Source organism: Oncorhynchus keta, chromosome 5, assembly GCF_023373465.1.
Source record: "Oncorhynchus keta strain PuntledgeMale-10-30-2019 chromosome 5, Oket_V2, whole genome shotgun sequence".
NCBI lineage: Eukaryota > Metazoa > Chordata > Actinopteri > Salmoniformes > Salmonidae > Oncorhynchus > Oncorhynchus keta.
The window spans coordinates 23,616,085-23,639,422 of record NC_068425.1 but is presented as its reverse complement, the minus strand read 5'-3'; the positions used below and the strand labels follow the sequence as shown (position 1 = coordinate 23,639,422).

General features: G+C 45.6%; 1 protein-coding gene across 1 annotated transcript; it reads left to right on the top strand.

The window, feature by feature from the left end:
- Positions 1-7,007: 7,007 nt before the first annotated feature.
- zgc:195001 (uncharacterized protein LOC567531 homolog) lies at positions 7,008-20,918 on the top strand. The gene is made up of 5 exons (XM_052519153.1): positions 7,008-7,133; positions 18,782-18,808; positions 18,982-19,044; positions 19,336-19,475; positions 19,615-20,918. Exons 1-5 carry the CDS (start codon positions 7,073-7,075, stop codon positions 20,020-20,022), a joined length of 699 nt encoding a protein of 232 aa, XP_052375113.1. The 5' UTR covers positions 7,008-7,072; the 3' UTR covers positions 20,023-20,918.
- Positions 20,919-23,338: the final 2,420 nt, after the last annotated feature.

Here is a 23,338-nt window from a genome sequence, read left to right as displayed (position 1 = left end):
GTCATTCAGATCTCATGCCATTAATCTCTTATTGCACGACTTGACTGGCACGCATATTCAAGCGGGCACATAAAACCACATCAAAGCAGTCATGCTAAACAGTCCAATAATACAGTGTTGCCAGGACACTATTGAGTCACTGGTTAAGTCCAACCCCTCTCCTCAAATTTCTTCTCTGATCTGTTACTCTGTCCCTCCTCGTGAAAATCCTGCTGTCCATCTTCTATTCAATTCTCTGCCTGGCTCTCTGGTACTGCCTTTTACTCCCATCTATTTCTTGCTGAATTCTAAGCCACAGTTTCACTCTCAGTGTCTCTACCACCCTTATCCCACTGTCTCTACAACCCTTCTCCCTCTGACTCTACCCTTCTGTCTCTACCACCCGTCCCCCTCTCAGTCTCTACCCATCTCCCAATTGGTCTCTACCCTTCTCACTCTCTGTCTCCCAATCACACTTCTCTCCCTCATATTTATAAGAATGAGTCAGGCTAGGGGGATTGTAGAATGCCAGCAGTATAGCTTTAGAGACAGAATGTTCTGGATCCCCTGTGTCAACATGGCCACCCCTCGTCAGTCAGACTCAACGTTCATTTGTCTGTTTTTAGTCTATGTACAAAGCTGTGAGGTGTAGTCCCTTATTCTCAGAGGCTCAGTGTTGAGTTTTAGTGTCCTCTGCCCCCCCCCCCCACATCACCAGCTACCACTTTGGTCCTACAAACACAGCATTATGTTAGGCTCTGCCTTGAAACCTTTAACCTCAACCTTATCCCTATGTTCCTCCCACCTCGCTCTGTTAACTTGAGAAAGGAAGGGATGAGGACAGCTGAAGGAAAAAGGAGAGCTTGAATGGAAGAAGGGAGAGAGCGACAAAGTAGTTTGTTAGTTAAAAAATATGCCACTGTGTCAGGTGGGAAGGCATATGACAGTAGAAAACACTCAAGCAATGTGGGGAAAGTTATAGAAAAATATGTCTGTCTGCTTTCTAGTGGCAGCCCACAGGTACATGGAAGTATGAAATACAAATATAACAATGTGTGAATATATCTCAAAACATATGATTTTGAATGTTATACCTGTACCTTTGAATGATACACCCGACCTATATCTACATCATTGCAGCTCCAATCTCTCTCAAACTAACCACGGATGTTTTGTTCAGCCTGTCCATCAGCATTAGGTAGTTGGTCACCTTTTTCTTTCTCCACAAATAGCTCTCATCCAGCAACCTGGACTCATAGATCAGATGTAACATAGTAAATGTAAATTCAGAACACTCAAATTAGTATGATATGTTATGTTCAGCATGGTTACATAAGACAGAGGATTACTTAAGGCAAAAACGAAAGTCGGGCGTATACCGTGAACGTCTAGCAACCCAAAGGTTTCATGTTCGATTCTCATCAAGGACAACTTGAGCATTTTAGCTAATTAGAAACTTTGCAACTGCTTAGCATGTTAGCTAACCCTTCCCCTAACCTGAACAATTTACCCTAACTCCTAACCCTAATTTCTAGACTAGCTAACATTAGGTTAGCGTTAGCCACCTAGCTAACATTAGACATAACAAATTGGAATTCATAACATGTCATAAGTTTAGCAAATGCTTTACATATTGTACGAATTGCAATTTGTAACATTTTACAAATTGCAATTTGTAACATATATGAATTGTAATTCATAACATATAATACGAAATGGATGTTGGACATCCACAAATGAATACATATCATAGGAAACATAACATATCATACTAACTGGAGTGTCAGGATTTACATTTACTATGTTACATCTACCCATGAGTCCAGTTTGCATCCAGAGGAGCCTATCAGCACCAGGTCTGATGAATGCCTGTCTACCAGGAAGCTGGGGGAAGATGACACTGGTGCACATGAGAGTTGGAATCTTCAAGAATGGAATCTTATGAGTTTGTTGCTGAGCTTTAAAAAGGGATTTAAGAAAATGCATAAACAAGTCCATACTGTAGTTTCTAAATGAAACACATTCTAGAAGAACAAATTCGTATTTACAATGACGGCCTACCAATATATAACTATATACCAACATATAAGGCTCTGCATAGCATTATGGAGTGATGTATGGTGTCAAGGACAGAGCATATATCACAGGCCACAGATAGCTAAGCAAGAGAAAACAAAATACATTTGGAAAAGTGAGGATGGCCACATGGGATAGAGGAAAGGGGATAATAGACAAATCGAAGGATAAGAAATGAACGGGTGAGAAAGAAGGTAGAGGATATAGTGAGTGAAGGGTGAAGAGAGTAAGAGAAATCTTACAGACCAATTGGGCTGCTGGCTGCATGCAGGTGGTGCCACATAAATCTCTGGGTTCCCTGTCGCTAAGAAACCAAAAATGACACCGTGCGTGGGCAGGGACCACCGGCTTGGGATATCCTGTGATTAAGGAGTATTATGGGGTTTATGTTGCTCTGGCACAGCTAATGGGAAAATCATATTTAGTGCAAACATCTTTAATATCTTTAATGCTGGTTAATGTTTACCTTGTCTGTACCCCTGCTCTGTAAGCACAATGTAGGTTACCGTTACCAAGTCCTATTCCTTCGAGGGCCTACTTAGTAAACTGTTTGTAACTCATGTATACATGGTACACCATGGTGCGGTTTCCCAGACAGTGAATCTCCATTGAAAGTGCTTTTTAGTCCAGGACTAGACTTAACCTATGCCGCGAAAACCGCCTCCGTGTATTTACGAGAACACGTTATCATATATAAGTCATGAACAACAATTCTTATACATTACATTAGTACATGTAGCATTTAGTAATCATTTTTACAATAAGTGTATTAGCCATTGCTTAAATTCAGCATTAAAAAGCTTGGTAAAGTTCACGTACGAGCTTCATTGCATTTGCGGGTCCTGGGTTGCCAGTTTAAGCAGATTTGCTGGAAAGGTTGCGAAGTTCGTACTGACCCAAAAGCACACATAGAAAAACAGCCACCATGAGAAATGTGAGAGGAGGAAAGCACATGGCTTTTCAATCAGCTGGTAAAAGGCTCCTAACAGGGCGTCAAAAAAGGGAAATGATCGCAAGGGCATATAAAGCATTACAGTCCCACATACAATTATGCTTCTAAATCTATATGGTACAGTATGCGTAGTGTGCCATTATTTTAGTCATTTCACCATACCACTATAACATTATCATAACTCGTAACAAATGGAATAAAGCACTAGCTATCAGATAACTTAGTGAGTGGACATGTTCCGGTATGGAATATACCGTGGTGGTATTAGTCTGTTGCTTAGCTTTAAAATATGTAGACATAATAATGATGCTTAGCAACCCTGGAGGTGCTAAAATATCGTAGTGAAATACACTTTAAATCCACACACTGACAGCCCTACGCTGTGGGTGTTGAATGCTGATGTTTATTAGCATACCACACACTCCACATATCTGGTATTCTGGTGGCCAGCACGAAGCAGGCTCTTTCACTTCATTAAAATGCCTCTAATAGCTGGATGTCCCCGAACACAGTGACCCATTGAAACACTGTCCTGTCAGGAAGTTATTTTGTTACAGAAATCCTGCTGTTTGAAATGATTTGGAGATAGGAGGCAGGTAAGGTGCACCTTCCCAGGCAGTATCTGAGGATGTCGACAGCATGGCTTTTGACATTACAAGCTAGAACACTTCAACAAGCCCGCAGCCCAAGAATCATACAGTATCTGCAAGGGCAATGCAATCGTCATTCAATAGCTCCGCGTTTTGCTCCACACCTCAGACTCACAATATTCCATCACCTTTCTATAGGCTAGGCCTACTATATTTATTTCTCAACTTTCCTAATATTAAGCACATTGCTTATCTTTACAGCAGGAGATTAGCCTACCTGGCTGGCATGAAAATGAACCACAGTTTGGAGAGAGAGAGGTCCATGATATTGGTCCATTCTAAATCAAAACAAATTTCACACATACACTACCGGTCAAAACGTTTAGAACACCTACTCATTCAAGGTTGTTTTTTTAGTTTTTAAAAAACTATTTTCTACATTGTAGAATAATAGTGAAGACATCAAAACTATGAAATAACACAATCATGTAGTAACCAAAAAAAGTGTTAAAAAAAATCCAAATATATTTGAGATTTGAAATTATTCAATGGTATCACCCTTTGCCTTGATGACAGCTTTGCACACTCTCAACCAGCTTCATGAGGTATTCACCTGGAATGCATTTCAATTCACATGTGTGCCCTGTTAAAAGTTCATTTGTGGAATTTCTTTCTTTCTTAATGCATTTGAGCCAATCAGTTGTGTTGTGACAGGGTTAGGGGTGGTAAACTGTCACGTTCTTTCAAAATCAAACCCAGAAGCAGACCAGGACAAGGAGAGTAGGAAGAAGGTGAGTATTTATTTACAAGTGAATGTGAAGATATATCCAGGTGGCGTAGCGGGCAGCGGTGGTGAGTTGATGGGAGTAAATAGGTGGATCCAATGGGGTAGCGGAATCCTCCGACGACCAGGGGGTAATGGAGTAAATGATCCGGGTGAGTAACTGAAGACAGAACAAACGGAGGTAAGTTTAAGGCAAGCAATACGTAAAAAAAATAAATAAAAAAATTCTATCCAACTTGAGGCTGATACTATGGCACAACATACTGTTCATGGCTAACGATCCGGCAGGGAATGGATGTCAAGGTCCGGGCTTATGAAGAGGAGAGATGATGATCAGGACCAGGTGTGCAGATAGCTGATGGGATACAGGTGCGGGTAATCAGAACTCCCAACTGGCTACATTGCCCGGCAACCTGACAGGGTGCGTTCCAGGACGCCGGAAAAAAAACACTTCAGGACAGAACACAGGCAAAAAACAGACTCAGGAAACGGGATTCGTGACATAAACAGAAGATAGTCCTATTTGGTAAAAGACAGAGTCCATATTATGGCAAGAACAGCTCAAATAAGCAGAGAGAAATGACAGTCCATCATTACTTTAAGACATGAAGGTCAGTCAATCCGGAAAATTTCAAGAACTTTGAAAGTTTCTCCATGTGCAATTGCAAAAACCATCAAGCGCTATGATTAAACTGGCTCTCATGAGAACCGCCACAGGAAAGGAAGATCCAGAGTTACCTCTGCTGCAGAGGATAAGTTCATTATCAAATCAAATGTATTTATATAGCCCTTCGTACATCAGCTGATATCTCAAAGTGCTGTACAGAAACCCAGCCTAAAACCCCAAACAGCAAGCAATGCAGGTGTAGAAGCACGGTGGCTAGGAAAAACTCCCTAGAAAGGCCAAAACCTAGGAAGAAACCTAGAGAGGAACCAGGCTATGTGGGGTGGCCAGTCCTCTTCTGGCTGTGCTGGGTGGAGATTATAACAGAACATGGCCAAGATGTTCAAATGTTCATAAATGACCAGCATGGTCGAATAATAATAAGGCAGAACAGTTGAAACTGGAGCAGCAGCACAGTCAGGTGGACTGGGGACAGCAAGGAGTCATCATGTCAGGTAGTCCTGGGGCATGGTCCTAGGGCTCAGGTCCTCCGAGAGAGAGAGAGAAAGAAAGAAGGAGAGAATTAGAGAACGCACACTTAGATTCACACAGGACACCGAATAGGACAGGAGAAGTACTCCAGATATAACAAACTGACCCTAGCCCCCCGACACAAACTACTGCAGCATAAATACTGGAGGCTGAGACAGGAGGGGTCAGGAGACACTGTGGCCTCACCCGAGGACACCCCCGGACAGGGCCAAACAGGAAGGATATAACCCCACCCACTTTGCCAAAGCACAGCCCCCACACCACTAGAGTTACCAGCCACAGATTGCAGCCCAAATAAATAAGTAACAGACACATCTCAACATCAACTGTTCAGAGGAGACTGTGTGAATCAGGCCTTCATGGTCGAATTGCTGCAAAGAAACCACGACTAAAGGACACCAATAATAAGAAGAGACTTGCTTGGGCCAAGAAACATGAGCAATGGACATTAGACCAGTGGAAATCTGTCCTTTGGTCTGATGAGTCCAAATTTGAGATTTGTGGCTCCAACCGCTGTGTCTTTGTGAGATGCAGGTGAACACATGAAGCATGGAGGAGGAGGTGTGATGGTGCTTTAATGTTGACACTGTCTGTGATTTATTTGGAATTTAAGGCACACTTAACCAGCATGGCGACCACAGTATTCTGCAGCGATACGCCATCCCATTTGGGTCATTGACCAATTTGACTAAGAAGGATCAGATGACCACAATCACCCGGCCTCCACCCAATTGGGATGGTTTGGGTTGGACTGTAGAGTGAAGGAACAGCAGCCAACAAGTGCTCAGCATATGTGGGAACTCCTTAAAGACTGTTTGAAAAGCATTCCAAGTGAAGCTGGTTAAGATAATTTAATTTTACTAGGCAAGTCATTTAAGAACTAATTCTTATTTTCAATGACGGCCTAGGAACAGTGGGTTAACTGCCTGTTCAGGGGCAGAACGACAGACTTGTACCATGTCAGCTCGGGGATATGAACTTGCAACCTCTCGGTTATTAGTTCAACGCTCTAACCACTAGGCTACCCTGCCGCCCCAGAATGCCAAGAGTGTGCAAAGCTGTCATCAAGGCAAAGGGTGGCTACTTTGAAGAGTCTAAAATCTCAAATATATTTTGATTTTTTTGGGTTACTACATGATTCGATATGTGTTATTTTATAGTGTTGATGTCTTCACTATTATTATACAATGTAGAAAATAGTACAAATTAAGAATAACCCTTCGATGAGTAGGTGTGTCCAAACTTTTGACTGGTACTGTATGTAAAAGGAGTATAGTGTTTGTGACATACTGTACAGTGTGTGTTTGCTTGTGTTTTTTTGCGCTCTAGAAAGGTTCACTAGGTTTGCAGAAGTTTCAGATGACAGGACCAACCCTTCGGTAACCCCTTACATCCAACCAAACTTCACCAGACACCCCTCATCTCCCAACCTGGGCACCTCCTGCCCTGACCCGCCCCCCCATTCTCCCTGAGGAAATAAAAGTGTTCATGGAGAGAGGATCAGCCACTATCTCTGCTGAAGACCATAGGGTACCATGCCATTGCCAAGCTACGCTCCAAGCAGTAACGAAATCATGCCTGTGCCAAAGAAAGCAGGTGAGGGTTCATGATCTACTCTATAAGCTTGCATGTGTTAATACATTATGTAAATGAAAGCGGACCAAAACCCTCTCCTCCTCAGTTGAACAGATTTTTAAAGCAAATGTAATAATCATTCAATCAGTATTACATGAATATAAAATTTTATTGGATTCCCCAATAAATGATAGAAATTACAATTTTTAACGTATATTTCACATTATCAGAAATTAGCATTCATATTTAATAATCACATTCTCATGAATACATGTTTTGTGTTTTGTTGTGTTATAAATGGTTTTACTTTATCAAACACCAGGCAAATAATGAATCATTTTGGATTGTTTTACTTTATTGACCTTGTATTGTTTTGTCTCAAATGATTCATTGTAGTTTGTCAGTAACTCAACTAAATAATAAATACGAAAACATTTCATTACCATTGAGTCATTTTTATAATAGTGAATAGGGAAATTAGGATTGTTGTGGCTGATATATTTCTGAAAATCAAGTTATTCGTGTTCCTATGCCTTCCTCTCACTGAAAACGACATCCAAATATGGAGTAAGTCCAGTGTCGTATTGTGCAATGATGCCAGTGCTGTTTTTCCGGACGACCTCAGTTGCAAAAGGCCAGTGCCTCCAGGCTTTTCTGGTCCGCAGGATTAAGAAACGAGTCGTTGTTTTAAGTTAACAAAGGAACCGACAGCCATTTCACTGTGTCATACTCAAACACACGTTTTAGCACTGGTGTATTGGGCATGCGGGAGTCTATATGTAGGCTATAGGGCATGGTAGAGTCTATATGTAGGCTATGGGGCATGGTGGAGTCTATATGTAGGCTATGGGGCATGGTGGAGTCTATATGTAGGCTATGGGGCATGGTGGAGTCTATATGTAGGCTATGGGGCATGGTGGAGTCTATATGTAGGCTATGGGGCATGGTGGAGTCTATATGTAGGCTATGGGGCATGGTGGAGTCTATATGTAGGCTATGGGGCATGGTGGAGTCTATATGTAGGCTATGGGGCATGGTGGAGTCTATATGTAGGCTATGGGGCATGGTGGAGTCTATATGTAGGCTATGGGGCATGGTGGAGTCTATATGTAGGCTATGGGGCATGGTGGAGTCTATAGTCTATATGTAGGCTATGGGGCATGGTGGAGTCTATATGTAGGCTATGGGGCATGGTAGAGTCTATATGTAGGCTATGGGGCATGGTAGAGTCTATATGTAGGCTATGGGGCATGGTGGAGTCTATATGTAGGCTATGGGGCATGGTGGAGTCTATATGTAGGCTATGGGGCATGGTGGAGTCTATATGTAGGCTATGGGGCATGGTGGAGTCTATATGTAGGCTATGGGGCATGGTGGAGTCTATATGTAGGCTATGGGGCATGGTGGAGTCTATGTGGGGCATGGAGGTGGAGTCTATATGTAGGCTATGGGGCATGGTGGAGTCTATATGTAGGCTATGGGGCACGGTGGATGGGGCTATGGGGCATGGTGGAGTCTATATGTGGGGCAGGCTATGGGGCATGGTGGAGTCTAGGCTATGGGGCATGGTAGAGTCTATGGGGCATGGGGCATGGTGGAGTCTATATGTAGGCTATGGGGCATGGTGGAGTCTATATGTAGGCTATGGGGCATGGTGGAGTCTATATGTAGGCTATGGGGCATGGTGGAGTCTATATGTAGGCTATGGGGCATGGTGGAGTCTATATGTAGGCTATGGGGCATGGTGGAGTCTATATGTAGGCTATGGGGCATGGTGGAGTCTATATGTAGGCTATGGGGCATGGTAGAGTCTATATGTAGGCTATGGGGCATGGTGGAGTCTATATGTAGGCTATGGGGCGCGGTGGAGTCTATATGTAGGCTATGGGGCACGGTGGAGTCTATATGTAGGCTATGGGGCATGGTGGAGTCTATATGTAGGCTATGGGGCACGGTGGAGTCTATATGTAGGCTATCGGGCACGGTGGAGTCTATATGTAGGCTATGGGGCATGGTAGAGTCTATATGTAGGCTATGGGGCATGGTGGAGTCTATATGTAGGCTATGGGGCATGGTGGAGTCTATATGTAGGCTATGGGGCATGGTGGAGTCTATATGTAGGCTACTGTGTGTGCTCTGATATTCACACCCTACTTCTTACAGTAGCATTTCTGTGCAGGTTCACTTTTATAAGAGTGTTGTTCAGTTACGGTTAAGCTATGGAATCGTAAGTGTTAAGTACTGTTTTGGCATATGGACTTTATTATAAGGCTAGCTAAGGAGAGAGACAGACAGACAAAAATTTACAGACAGACAGACAGACAGGCAGGCAGGCAGGCAGGCAGGCAGGCAGGCAGGCAGGCAGGCAGGCAGGCAGGCAGGCAGGCAGGTCAGACAGGCAGACAGGCAGACAGACAGACAGACAGACAGACAGACAGACAGACAGACAGACAGACAGACAGACAGACAGACAGACAGACAGACAGACAGTGCTCATCACTGGGTGTTTATTATTATTATTTATTATGTATGATGTTGATAACATGTTGTTTATTGACCACCAGTTAGTTACAAGCTCTATCATGTTCCTTTGACAGGCCCACTTTGCCAAGTACCTCTCTCCGCCTGTCTTGCTTCCAAATCTGTCCCCCATCTCATCAATCAGCTCATCAAACTGTTTCCCCCTCTTCTGACATCACCAGGCTCCAGACCACAATGTTCCCACCGGATCAAATCCATTCTTTCAGCAGTCAGACAGACTCACACAGCCTCACTGGCCCGTTGGCCATGTCAGCTCTCACACAGCCTCACTGGCCCGTTGGCCATGTCAGCTCTCACACAGCCTCACTGGCCCGTTGGCCATGTCAGCTCACACAGCCTCACTGGCCCGTTGGCCATGTCAGCTCTCACACAGCCTCACTGGCCCGTTGGCCATGTCAGCTCTCACACAGCCTCACTGGCCCGTTGGCCATGTCAGCTCTCACACAGCCTCACTGGCCCGTTGGCCATGTCAGCTCTCACACAGCCTCACTGGCCCGTTGGCCATGTCAGCTCTCACACAGCCTCACTGGCCCGTTGGCCATGTCAGCTCTCACACAGCCTCACTGGCCCGTTGGCCATGTCAGCTCTCACACAGCCTCACTGGCCCGTTGGCCATGTCAGCTCTCACACAGCCTCACTGGCCCGTTGGCCATGTCAGCTCTCTCACAGCCTCACTGGCCCGTTGGCCATGTCAGCTCTCACACAGCCTCACTGGCCCGTTGGCCATGTCAGCTCTCACACAGCCTCACTGGCCCGTTGGCCATGTCAGCTCTCACACAGCCTCACTGGCCCGTTGGCCATGTCAGCTCTCACACAGCCTCACTGGCCCGTTGGCCATGTCAGCTCTCACACAGCCTCACTGGCCCGTTGGCCATGTCAGCTCTCACACAGCCTCACTGGCCCGTTGGCCATGTCAGCTCTCACACAGCCTCACTGGCCCGTTGGCCATGTCAGCTCTCACACAGCCTCACTGGCCCGTTGGCCATGTCAGCTCTCACACAGCCTCACTGGCCCGTTGGCCATGTCAGCTCTCACACAGCCTCACTGGCCCGTTGGCCATGTCAGCTCTCACACAGCCTCACTGGCCCGTTGGCCATGTCAGCTCTCACACAGCCTCACTGGCCCGTTGGCCATGTCAGCTCTCACACAGCCTCACTGGCCCGTTGGCCATGTCAGCTCTCACACAGCCTCACTGGCCCGTTGGCCATGTCAGCTCTCACACAGCCTCACTGGCCCGTTGGCCATGTCAGCTCTCACACAGCCTCACTGGCCCGTTGGCCATGTCAGGTCTCACACAGCCTCACTGGCCCGTTGGCCATGTCAGCTCTCACACAGCCTCACTGGCCCGTTGGCCATGTCAGCTCTCACACAGCCTCACTGGCCCGTTGGCCATGTCAGCTCTCACACAGCCTCACTGGCCCGTTGGCCATGTCAGCTCTCACACAGCCTCACTGGCCCGTTGGCCATGTCAGCTCTCACACAGCCTCATTGACCCGTTGGCCATGTCAGCTCTCACACAGCCTCACTGGCCCGTTGGCCATGTCAGCTCTCACACAGCCTCACTGGCCCGTTGGCCATGTCAGCTCTCACACAGCCTCATCACACAGCCTCACTGGCCCGTTGGCCATGTCAGCTCTCACACAGCCTCACTGGCCCGTTGGCCATGTCAGCTCTCACACAGCCTCACTGGCCCGTTGGCCATGTCAGCTCTCACACAGCCTCACTGGCCCGTTGGCCATGTCAGCTCTCACACAGCCTCACTGGCCCGTTGGCCATGTCAGCTCTCACACAGCCTCACTGGCCCGTTGGCCATGTCAGCTCTCACACAGCCTCACTGGCCCGTTGGCCATGTCAGCTCTCACACAGCCTCATTGACCCGTTGGCCATGTCAGGTCTCACACCTCATCTCTGTCTGTCACTTTGCTCCATGAAACTAACCTCTCTGAATACTGCCAAGGATTCCGTCCATTTCTTTTTCTATATTTCTCATCCTCTTTCTCCCTCTCCAGTTTCCATCCTTCTGTGCTTACACTCCATCATTAACATAACCATGTGTATGTGACTCTGTCCATCCAACAGGCCTGCCCTACACCCAAACAAGGGCATGGTTCATCCATCCTCCCTACCACTGAGGAAGTACATGCTCAGCCCAGTCAAAATTGCTCTGGCCCCCAATGGTGGAACAAACTCCCTCACGACGCCAGGACAGCGGAGTCAATCACCACCTTCCGGAACACCTGAAACCCCACCTCTTCAAGGAATACCATCTTCCCCCAACAAGATTTAGATAACCATGTGTATGTGACAAATACATTTGATTTGATTTGATTTGATGTATTCAGCCCAGTGTGGCCTCAATGTCCCATCACTCCATATCACTGCCATCCTCTGGCTCCCATGGTAATGAAGTGTGAAGTCATGGACAGTAACTCAAGTACCTGGCTGTGAGACACTACGTTTTAGTCATGGCTGTTTGATTCTGTGAAAGTTGCTTCACTTCTGACTCATGAAGAATTCTATTTCTTCAGATTGCCAGATTTAAATTTAGACAGTTGCATTGCTTTCTTTTCATGACAATGTACTGCTAAACATTGATTATTACAAAGTCAATTGGAGCTAGGTCTTCATGGGTCCAGGTGGACCCGATATACCCGATTTCGGACCAGGGCCTGATATTCTAACTTGTCCCTCAGGTCCGGGTTGGGTCCTGTTTGATCGGACCCAGCCACGGCTCTGCATAGCCTCTAGCATATTTATTTCACGCTAATAAGGATAATTTATTGACTTATAGAAGGCCTAGCCAACATATACTGTAAAGACCTATTTGTTAACCAGAAGAACAACTTGGCTGACAAACAGATTTTTTTGTCACTCAGACCAGTTAGGGTACGGGTTGGGTCTAGGTCGAGTTGTGCTTGGGTCTATTCTGGTCCTGGTCCAACTTTTTAGACCAGTGAAGACCTCTAATTGGAGCCCATCACATTTCATCTCATGTTGAGAACCTCCCAATGACTTTCTCCTTTTTCTTCAAGAATGCTGTCATGTATCATCCTGTTGGTTTGCACATATTTCTGTCCATGCTTTTTCCATCCATCTCCATTTCATTATCAGCATGGAACACCACAAGTTTTTTTTAGACACTTCATAACAGAGGGCAAAGGGATGGTTCTGAGCTTTGGCCAGCTCCCTTCACCTCTCTCGTCACATCTCGTGATCTCCCTATCAGTGGAGATCCCGCTGTTCCCGAACCCGATCTGGGCAGAGAGCTCCATCTCTTCCAGGGGGGTTGCGCAGACCACCGTCGAGAACCCACATAAGCAGCTTCTTTTCTACCATGTCAGAGGGTCATCGTCCTGGCCTCTGAAAGGAATCTACAGATGTCCTCAACATGGCCGACTGGCTTTCCTCCAATTACCAGGGAGGAGTCTTCATTTCATTCTGCGATTAGCTTATGTCCATCCGCAGCACACCTATCATATGTCCTGAATGTCGTTGTTACTGTGAATAAAAATCATACTCATCTTCAAAAACATCTCTACAAATTGACAAATGTTGGTTAAATGGACAAACTTTTCCAAGATCAGAAGAAATCTATTCAAATGCTGTTTCCAATACTGTTGGACTTCCATTCCAATCCTTCCCCTGCCAATTCAATCCTATGATTTCACAATTAGATTTATGGTTCAATGGACTCCAATGCATTTGACCCGTATGTTTGACCTGAGGTAGCAACCTCCCTTGTTTGTCATTTTCTGCCACTGTCTCTATGTGCCTGAACATTCATCCACCCGTTTCCTCTTTCTTTAAATGTCTCTATCTCTGTGTCAACTCATCAATCTCTCTGAGTATCTGTTTATCCATCTGTCAATCTGACCCCACTGAGAGCAGCAGGGTATCTGGCTGGGCTTATCCTCCACAGGGGAGCCAGAGCCCACTCTTATCCTCCCCCCCCACCCACCCATCCCTGCCGGGCCCTGCTCATATTAACCAGCCATGTCTCACTCCATGGTGATGTTTTCCAGAGTCACCATGGATGTCAGAAAGTATTCAGACCCTTTCCCTTTTTGCAAAAATTTCTAAAAAACAGTTCTTTGTCATTATGGGGTGTTGTGTGTAGATTGATGAGGGGAAAAAAACTATTTAATACATTTTAGAATAAGGCTGGAAAATGTCAAGGGGTGTGAATACTTTCAGAATGCACTGTATACTGCCTGTGAAAAATTCTCTTCAAATGAGGATCAGATACTTTCAAATAGCAAGATTGCCTGTCAAATGCTCCATCACATTATTGTGCTAGCAACATTTTAGCAGTCCCCCTCTTGACAGCGTTTTAGAGTTAAGTTTGTGCAATTCCACACATTGTGAAACGGGGCACAGACAAAATGTTGACCATTTAAAGCAAGTTTGCTGCAAATCTACACATTTTACCATGCGGCAGAGAGACGATTTAGCAATTGTATAACTCATTTCATGTAATTGTACTCATTTTGCAATGGTGGCGGAGAGAAACAATTGGCTGTTTGACAGCTAATTTCCTGCAATGCTATACATTTGTCCATAGGGTAGAGAGAAATGTTTGCAGGTTTTATGATATCTGAGTGAGACTGACTAACAAAATCACTTATTAAACAAAATCAATGGGGGCCCCCCAGCCGATATTCCGACCATGATTACTAAGTAGCTAGCTAATTTGCCAATATACAAATGTTTTGCTGATTGAGTGACTATCAGTGTCTGACATAACAAGAGAAAAACTGCTGATGCACAACCAAATTTCAAAATAGCACCTTGTGTATTCCACTATTCTAACTTGCAACAGTAAGGCTTATTACATTTTTGGGGGGAGCCGCCAATTGCCCATCCCCGCATTAAAATGTATATTTAAATCTCTCTACCCTCGCAATGATTCTCCTAAATACCTTGGTGACACCCTCCATCAATGTCTTACTTTTGCCATCTACTAACTATCCTTGATTATCCCATTAGCCGACTCTTGCTATCTTTCTCTGTGTCCCTCCCTCTCCCATCGCTCTGTCCCTATAAGGGAGGATTCCGGGAGAGTATGGGGAGGGATGACGGATTAAGTGACCTGTCATCAACCCCTTTCCTTCCTACTGCCCACGTCCCGACTCCAGAGATCAGATGTCCTTCTCTCTTTCTGTCTTCCCTGATCATTACTTCTACTTGTTGTTCAGCAGAGTATACATTATATGCATACCTTTCTGTCAAAGTCATTTTAATCTCTTTGGGGCAGTGTGCAGCTGTTCAGTCTTCAGGACACATACAGTGGAGTGTAAGTCACAAACATGGAAGCTTTATTGGAAAGACCAGTGGATCAGAGTTCAGCCAACCACGGTGGGAAATTGTTGAAATACATCATAACCTCTAAACTGGGCATACAGTAATGTGGCAGCTTCTTTGGTACACATGCTTCAAGCAAGGAAGACAGTGAGGTTCTCAGCCTTATTCTTCCTTTGCTCATCCTCCCAGTTTCGCTTGGCCTCTGCTGATGTTGTAACAAGCTCACATTTTTCTCATCATCCTGTCGGCTCCCTCTCCGGCAATGGGCAGACACATCGCGAAAGCTGGAGAGTTAGGTTTCCCTCAGACAGGTGCCAGCATGGACTGTCCTGCGCAAAAGAGCTGGGCTAAAAGGACAGACTGGCCAATCATTCCAGCAATGTGTTGGCAGGGCCACCGTGATCAATGACCAGTAGACCACCTGTCCTCTACAAAGTAATCCATTGGTATTAACAAAGGCCCTGGCTTCCTGCAATGGTGCAGACTGTCAGGAAGAACCATTAAGACATATCGCACACCCTCTCTGTTATCCCCTCCATCACTGAAAGCTTGCTATCTAGCGACATCCTCAAACACGTGTTTAGGGCATTTGAGAGCACTTTGGCATCGCAATGGATGTAGAAAATAAATGGAAACGCTCTCTTTGTACCTAGTTCTCACGTGGGTGGGTGTGTAGGGGTACACGTGCGTACCGGTATCCTAAGTGTGCACGTGTGTGTTATGTGAAGGAGAAAATACCCATATCAGTCCCTCCAGGATTTTGGAATTCTGCGATTCTGCATATTATACGAGGGGTTGCAAATCAATCACCAATCACCACACTATTACTGTATAAAACAGTCAAATCACAGCAATATTACTGCATAAAACTGTTCAATGACCACACTACAAAAAGAAGGCTCGAAATTCTTACCAATCCCAACACTTTTACCACAAACAATGGTTCAATCAAGCCACTTAACAAATCCGCCTATGCCCTCAGAAGGATCATCAAACAGGCAAAGCGTCAATACAGGACTTTTATGCTCGCTTCGAGGCAAGCAACACTGAAGCATGCATGAGAGCACCAGCTGTTCCAGACGACAGTAATCACGCTCTCCGTAGCCGATGTGAGCAAGACTTTTAAACAGGTCAACATTCACAAACCTCAGGGCCAGATGGATTACCAGGACGTGTACTCGGAGCATGCGCGGACCAACTGGCAAGTGTCTTCACTGACATTTTAAACCTCTCCCTGACTGAGTCTGTAATACCTACATGTTCAAACAGACCACCATAGTTCCTGTACCCAAGAAAGTGAAGGTAACCTGCCTATATGATTACCGCCACGTAGCACTCACGTCGGTAGCACTCACATCAACACCATCATGTCGGAAACCCTAGACCCACTCCAATCCACATACCACCCCAACAGATCCACAGATGACGCAAGCTCAATCGCACTCCACACTGCCCTTTCCCACCTGGACAAATGGAACACCTATGTGAGAATGTTGTTCATTGACAACAGCTCAGCATTCAACACCATAGTGCCCACAAAGTTCATCACTAAGCTAAGGACCCTGGGACTAAACACCTCCTTCTGGTGAAGTGAAATGAAAAAAATAACTGGTTTGAAAATATATTTTTTTAAAGAAACGGAAAAGTGGTGTTTGCATAATGTATGTATTCACCCCCTTTGCTATGGAGCTACTAAATAAGATCTGGTGCAACCAATTACCTTCAGAAGTCACATATTTAATTAAATAAAGTCCACATGTGGGCAATCTAAGTGTCACATGATCTCAGAATATATACACCTGTTCCGAAAAGCCCCAGAGTCTGCAACACCACTAAGCAAGGGACACCACCAAGCAAGTGGCACCATGAAGAACAAGGAGCTCTCCAAACAGTTCAGGGACAAAGTTGTGGAAAAGTACAGATCAGGGTTGGGTTATAAAAAAATATCTGAAACTTTGAACATCCCACGGAGCACCATTAAATCCATTATTAAAAAATAGAAGGAATATGGCACCACAACAAACCTACCAAGAGAGGGCCGCCCACCAAAACTCACAGACCAGGCAAGGAGGGCATTAATCAGAGAGGCAACAAAGAGACCAAAGATAACCCTCAAGGAGCTGCAAAGCTCCACAGCGGATATTGAAGTATCTGTCTATACGACCACTCTAAGCCGTACACTACACAAAGCTGGGCTTTACGGAAGAGTGTCCAGAAAAATGTCATTGCTTGAAGAAAAAAATAAGCCAAAAGGCAAGTGGGAGACTCCCCAAACATATGGAAGAAGGTACTCTGGTCAGATGAGACTAAAATGTTGCTTTTTGGCCATCAAGGAAAATGCTATGTCTGGCGCAAACTCAACACCTCCCATCACCCCAAGAATACCATCCCCACAGTGAAGCATGGTGGTGGCAGCATCATGCTGTGTGGATGTTTTTCATCGGCATCGGTTGGGTTGTCTAACGCATGACTTTCAACCTTCGTCTCTCCCGAGCCCGTACGGGAGTTGTAGCGATGAGACAAGATAGTAGCTACTAACAATTGGATACCACGAAATTGGGAAGAAAAAGGGCAAAAAAATTCACACACACAAAAAAAAGAGAGAATCTGTGGTATGATTTAAAGATTGCTGTAAACCAGCAGAACCCATTCAACTTGAAGGAGCTGGAGCAGTTCATTCTTGAAGAATGGGCAAAAATCCCAGTGACTAGATGTGCCAAGCTTATAGAGACATACCCCAAGAGACATGCAGCTGTAATTGCTGCAAAAGGTGACTCTACAAAGTATTGACTTGGGGGAGGGCGAATAGTTACGCACGCTCAAGTTTTCAGTTTTTTTGTGTTATTTCTTGTTTGTTTCACAATAAAAAATATTTTGCATCTTCAAAGTAGTATGTTATGTAAATCAAATGATTCGATCCCCGTAAAAATCTATTTTTATTCCAGGTTGTAAGGCAACAAAATAGGAAGAATTACAAAGGGGGGGTATTCGCAAGCCCCTGTATATCAAGGGACTTTAATGTGAACCTTGTTGGGGCAATTAAAACAGATTAAGTCTGATAGGTGAGAATGAGAGATGAGCTGAAATGAGATGGATGACCCTGTGAAAATCAAGTAATTTGAGCTAATTTCACCGATAGACGAAAGGAGACTGACGGACGGTGACAGTCTGAGTGGAAACAGCAATAGCACCCAGTTTCCTGAGAAAGTGGGATGACAAATGAATGGACAGGAGGGAGAACCAGAGATTAAACAACATCTAGAGTACTTCAGCAGCAGAGACAAACATGCTGTCAGTGGCGTGAAATAATGTCCATCACACACAATTTTTAATCTTATAACGAACGGCCTGACTCCTGGTGTCAGTGGCTGTGATGTGTGTCCTTAGCGGATGTAGAGCAGTAACCCAAACCTGGGCTGGTTGGGTAAACTACATTAATCAGTGCTAAGAAAAAAGACTCCGAATAGCACACACTCTCGAAAGTAATAAATGGCATAAAGGCAAATAGTGGGAGGGAGGGGGGATGAAGGCAGAGAGTGACAGGAGCAGGGAGATGGAAGCAAGGAAAGGAGAGATGAAGAGAAGGAAGGGAGAGAAGGAATCATGGTCAGTAACTGCACCTAGCACAACCTCTACAAACTGCAACTAGCACAACCTCTACAAATTGCACATAGCACAACCTGTACAAACTGCAACTAGCACAACCTCTACAAACTGCAACTAGCACAACCTCTGCAAATGCACAGTGAATAAATACATAACAACAATCTGACACAAGATAATGTTCTACTTGGGAAAGATAATTCATTTTTGCCTTTTTTCTGTAGGAAGAAAATCCCAGGCAGCTCCTGCAGGTATGATTTCTGTAATACTGCATGTATAAGTACTGAAAAGCCTTTGTAAATCCTGACTAACAATGGCATCCCAGGAATTACATTAGACCGGTGGTGTAATTCAAACTGGATTATCTCATCAGTATACCTTTAATGGATTTCACACTTTATCTCTCTCTCTCTCCACATAACAGAGGTGCCGCCGGTGTACGAGCCCAATATTCATGATCCCACCACCAGGGCTGACCTCATGAAATGTAAGGCCATGTAATTGGCTCTTTATCACTTTGGGCCTCACTCTCTGTAATGCATTTGATGCCAAATCCTGCTTTCCCACAGCCTATACAATGTTGAAATGCACAATTATGACCTGGCTTACAGTATATCCGCTTCACGGCCTACACACAAGAGATTGTACATATCTCAATAATATCACAGTACTCATCTGACCTTATCTGTTCTCCGACCCTTTCTTCTCATCCATATTCATCCAACCACTCAACTCAATTCCTCTCTCTTTACCTCATCGTTTCTCTTTCTCCCCTCAGACTGGATCCCCCTCTCCCTGGATGACAAAACGGCCCAGAAGCTGCTGTGGATATCCGAGAGCAACCTCAAGGTGTCGCGTATGTCAGAGGAGGTTTGTCCATACCCCATGAGACCGGAGAGATATGAGCATTCACCACAGGTTGGTCTGCCATCCTCAGTTACAGTGCACATTGTGTAACTAAAGTGTGCCCACTGTTTTGGACATGCCATCAGTGCATGCCTGGCTCTAAGACATCTCTAATCTACCCTTTCTACTATCCACTCTCTACTCTGTGCAGGTGCTATGTAAGGAGGGTCTGTTGGGGCAGAGAGGGTACTGGGAGGTGGACTATGATGGCTGGGTGGTGATTGGGGCAGTGTACGAGAGCATGGGCCGGAAGGAAGGGCCATGTGGGCTGGGGGAGAACGAAAGCTCATGGGGTGCGGGCTGGGCCGGCTCCTGCTACCAAGTCTGGCACAACGGGGAGAACGTGAAGGTCGGGCTCCCTTTGTGCAACACCATGAGCATATACCTGGACCAGCCCGCTGGCATCATCAAGTTCTTCATCGTGGAAGGAGAAGGGGAGGCGGAGAAGGCGGTGCGACTGATACACAAGTTCAAAACTGACCTCAAAGAGAAGATTCTGCCTTGTTTCTGGGTTGGCAGTAAATCCTTCTGTTGGATCCGGAAGAAAGAGGGACAGTAACAAGAAGGGTGTAAGAAAGGAGATATGGAATAACGGGTCAGGGAATTTGTAAGAGAGGGAGGTAAAGTGAATGAGAAGATATATGTTTCTAATATTTGGAGAACAAGCACTGGTGTCAGAATGCAGAATTGAAGCAGAGAATAATGGAATCTTCACAACATGAAATCAGTTGTAATCTGTTCACATCATGTCTATGGTTTTAAGTGTTGCTGTTATCCCTCTGTTGCATGAGGACAACATACATATGAATTACTAGGTTATATTATATTTAGAATGACAATTTTTATTATATTGACTATGACTATTTATTAGTACTGTCAGTCGTTTTTGTTACAGCACTAGTGTTAAAGTAATGAGAGCACAGCACAAGAGAACACCACAGCAACTGTCACAAGTTCTGCTGCAACAGTGGGCCACAAACAGATGCAGGTATGTGTCTGTGGTTGGAGGAAAGTTACATCACACCATGGGTTGAGGATCCACCAGGGGAAGAAGGGGTGTTTGGGTAAAGAGAGACAGAGAACTCACATTGATTACTTTCTGCGAAAGCGATCAAATCAGTCGAATGAAGCACAGCAACTGGACGCAAACCATAGTTTGCAGTGCATCAGTACCACTGTCATGGAGGACGTAAACTCAAGCACCGAAGTAGCAACTGAGGTGGAACCAACAACAGGAGTGGAACTCACCCAGCCTCCCAGACCTGCAGTCGAGAGGAGACTACCAGGGCACAGACCGTATGTGAAATGGCCTGGCGCCAGTGACAAGACGTTGTGGGAAACAGTGAATACTGACCTTACCTTGACCCTCGAGAAACTTTGAGGCACTATAAAGATCCCTTCAAGTTCCTCAAAAGTCTCTTCACAAAGGAAAAAAGTGGAGCTCTAAAAACAACAAAGAAAGACCTAGAGGAGCACCTGAGAACAACAAACTTTGACTCAAAGCGACATGAACATCTGGCCATCCCATCAGATATCCCACCCATTGAACCCCCGGAACATCATATTGAGACCAGCCCTCCGACATGGAAAGAGGTGGAAAACACAGTTCGACGGGCAAGAACAGCATCAGCCCCGGGGCCAAATGGAGTCCCGTACAAAGTGTATAAGAACGCACCAGACGTCCTGAGGTTCCTCTGGAGGCTTATGAGAACAGCTTGGCAGAAGAAGATAATACCCAAAGTGTGAACATCAGCCAATTCCGCCCAATCTCCTTACTGAATGTCGAGGGTAAAATCTTCTTTAGGGTCATTGCCCAGAGGATGGCCGAGTACCTGCAAAGGAATGCGTACGTCGATACATCTGTACAGAAGGCAGGAATATCAGGGTTCTCTGGCTGCTTGGAACATTCCAGCATGATCTGGCACCAGATCCAAATGGCCAAGGTGGAGAAAAGGGACCTCCATGTAGTCTTCCTCGACCTCGCCAATGCATTTGGCTCTGTGCCCCATGAACTCCTGTGGTCTGCCTTCAGATTTTTCCACATACCGGACACCATCACAAACCTGGTGAAGTCGTACTTCCAGGATCTGCAGTTCTGCTTCACCACCTCAGAGTTCACCACCTCATGGCAGTGCCTGAATGTAGGTATAATGGCGGGATGTACCATTTCTCCGTTGGCATTCACAATGGCAATGGAGGTTATCATCAGATCCTCAAAATGGTTTGCTGGTGGACAGCGAGTCGACTCTGGTTTCCGCCTCCCTCCACTCAGAGCCTACATGGACGACATTACAACATTGACCACCACTGTCCCATGCACCAGGAGACTGCTCAGAAAACTCAAGGAGAACATCAGCTGGGCCCGTATGAAGATTAAACCATCCAAGTCACGCAGCATCTCGATTGTGAAGGGAGTACTCTCTGACCTGAAATTCTTCATCGGAGATGACCAAATCCCAACAGTGTCTGAGCAGCCGGTAAAAAGCCTTGGAAGGTGGTATGATGCAAGCCTGAAGGACAAAGACCAGGTGCAACAGCTGCACAAAGACATCAGTAGTAGCCTACAGTCCATCGACAACACCCAGCTACCTGGAAAGTTAAAGGCCTGGTGTCTGCAGTTTGGTCTCCTACCCCGGGTGTTGTGGCCCTTAGCACTGTATGAGGTTCCAATCTCAACAGTGGAGAAGATGGAAAGAGGAGTCACAGGCTACTTAAAGAAGTGGCTCGGAGTTCCACGATGCCTTACCACCATAAGCCTCTATGGAGATGGTGTCCTCAAGCTGCCCCTCACCAGTCTAACAGAGGAATTCAAGTGTGCAAAAACCAGGCTCCAGATGACACTGAATGAATCTCGAGACCCAGTGGTGAGCAACAACGCGCCGACCTTGGCAACTGGGCGCAAATGGAGGCCAGGAAAAGCAGTCCAGGAGGCAACAGCAGCCCTCAAACATGCTGACATTGTGGGTCATGTTCAGCAAGGGAGAGGAGGCCTTGGGCTAACTAGCCGTGCTGCTTGGAGTAAGGCCACTGCACCAGAGTGGCGGAAGATGGTAGTGCAGGAAGTACGCCATCAGGAGGAGGCTGCAAGGTGGGCCAAGGCAGTCTCTCTTGCCAAACAGGGACAGTGGACTCGATGGGACAGTGTGGAGAAGAGGAAGATCAGCTGGAAGGATCTGTGGGCCATGGAAGCGAGGCGGTTGAGCTTTTCCATCAGAGCAACATATGACGTCCTTCCAACACCAGTTAATCTTCACCAATGGTATGGTGAAGATCCGGACTGCGCCCTCTGTTCCATGCCAGCCAACCTCAGGCACATTCTCATAGGGTGTAAAACAAGCCTCACCCAAGGACGCTACACTTGGCGTCACAACCAAGTCCTTAAAAACCTTGCGTCCGCCCTGGAGGACAAGCGAGCTGCCACCAACTCCCTACCACCCACAGCAGCATCACACTCCTTACGGACAAACTTTGTCAGCAAAGGGGCTAAACCACCGAAGAGCGGCTCTACACCATTAGAGCGAGACCAGCTGCGATAGTAACATCTCATCCTGTGTTCTTGGAATCTAAAGTAGGGTGTGTAGTTTCAATTCATAGCTTATATCATTTTTTTCTGATTGAACCATGGTCATGTATGAAAGGGGATGAATAAATACAACTGTGTAACAATAGAGTTCAACTATTTACACTGAAAAAATATATATAAACACAACATGCAACAATTTTACTGAGTTAAGGTTCATATAAGGGAATCATTAAATTGAAATAAACTCATTAGGCCCTAATCTATGGATTTCACATGACTGGGAAAACAGATATGCATCCGTTGGTCACAGATACACCTGTTTTTTAAAAGGTATCAGAAAGTATCTGGTGTG

Excerpts from the sequence above, each read along its gene's own strand:
- zgc:195001 (XM_052519153.1), top strand. The coding sequence starts at position 7,073 with ATGCCATTGCCAAGCTACGCTCCAAGCAGTAACGAAATCATGCCTGTG. Across the intron at positions 19,045-19,335 it reads CAGGGCTGACCTCATGAAAT|ACTGGATCCCCCTCTCCCTG; the intron begins GTAAGGCCATGT and ends TTCTCCCCTCAG. Across the intron at positions 19,476-19,614 it reads GATATGAGCATTCACCACAG|GTGCTATGTAAGGAGGGTCT; the intron begins GTTGGTCTGCCA and ends TACTCTGTGCAG.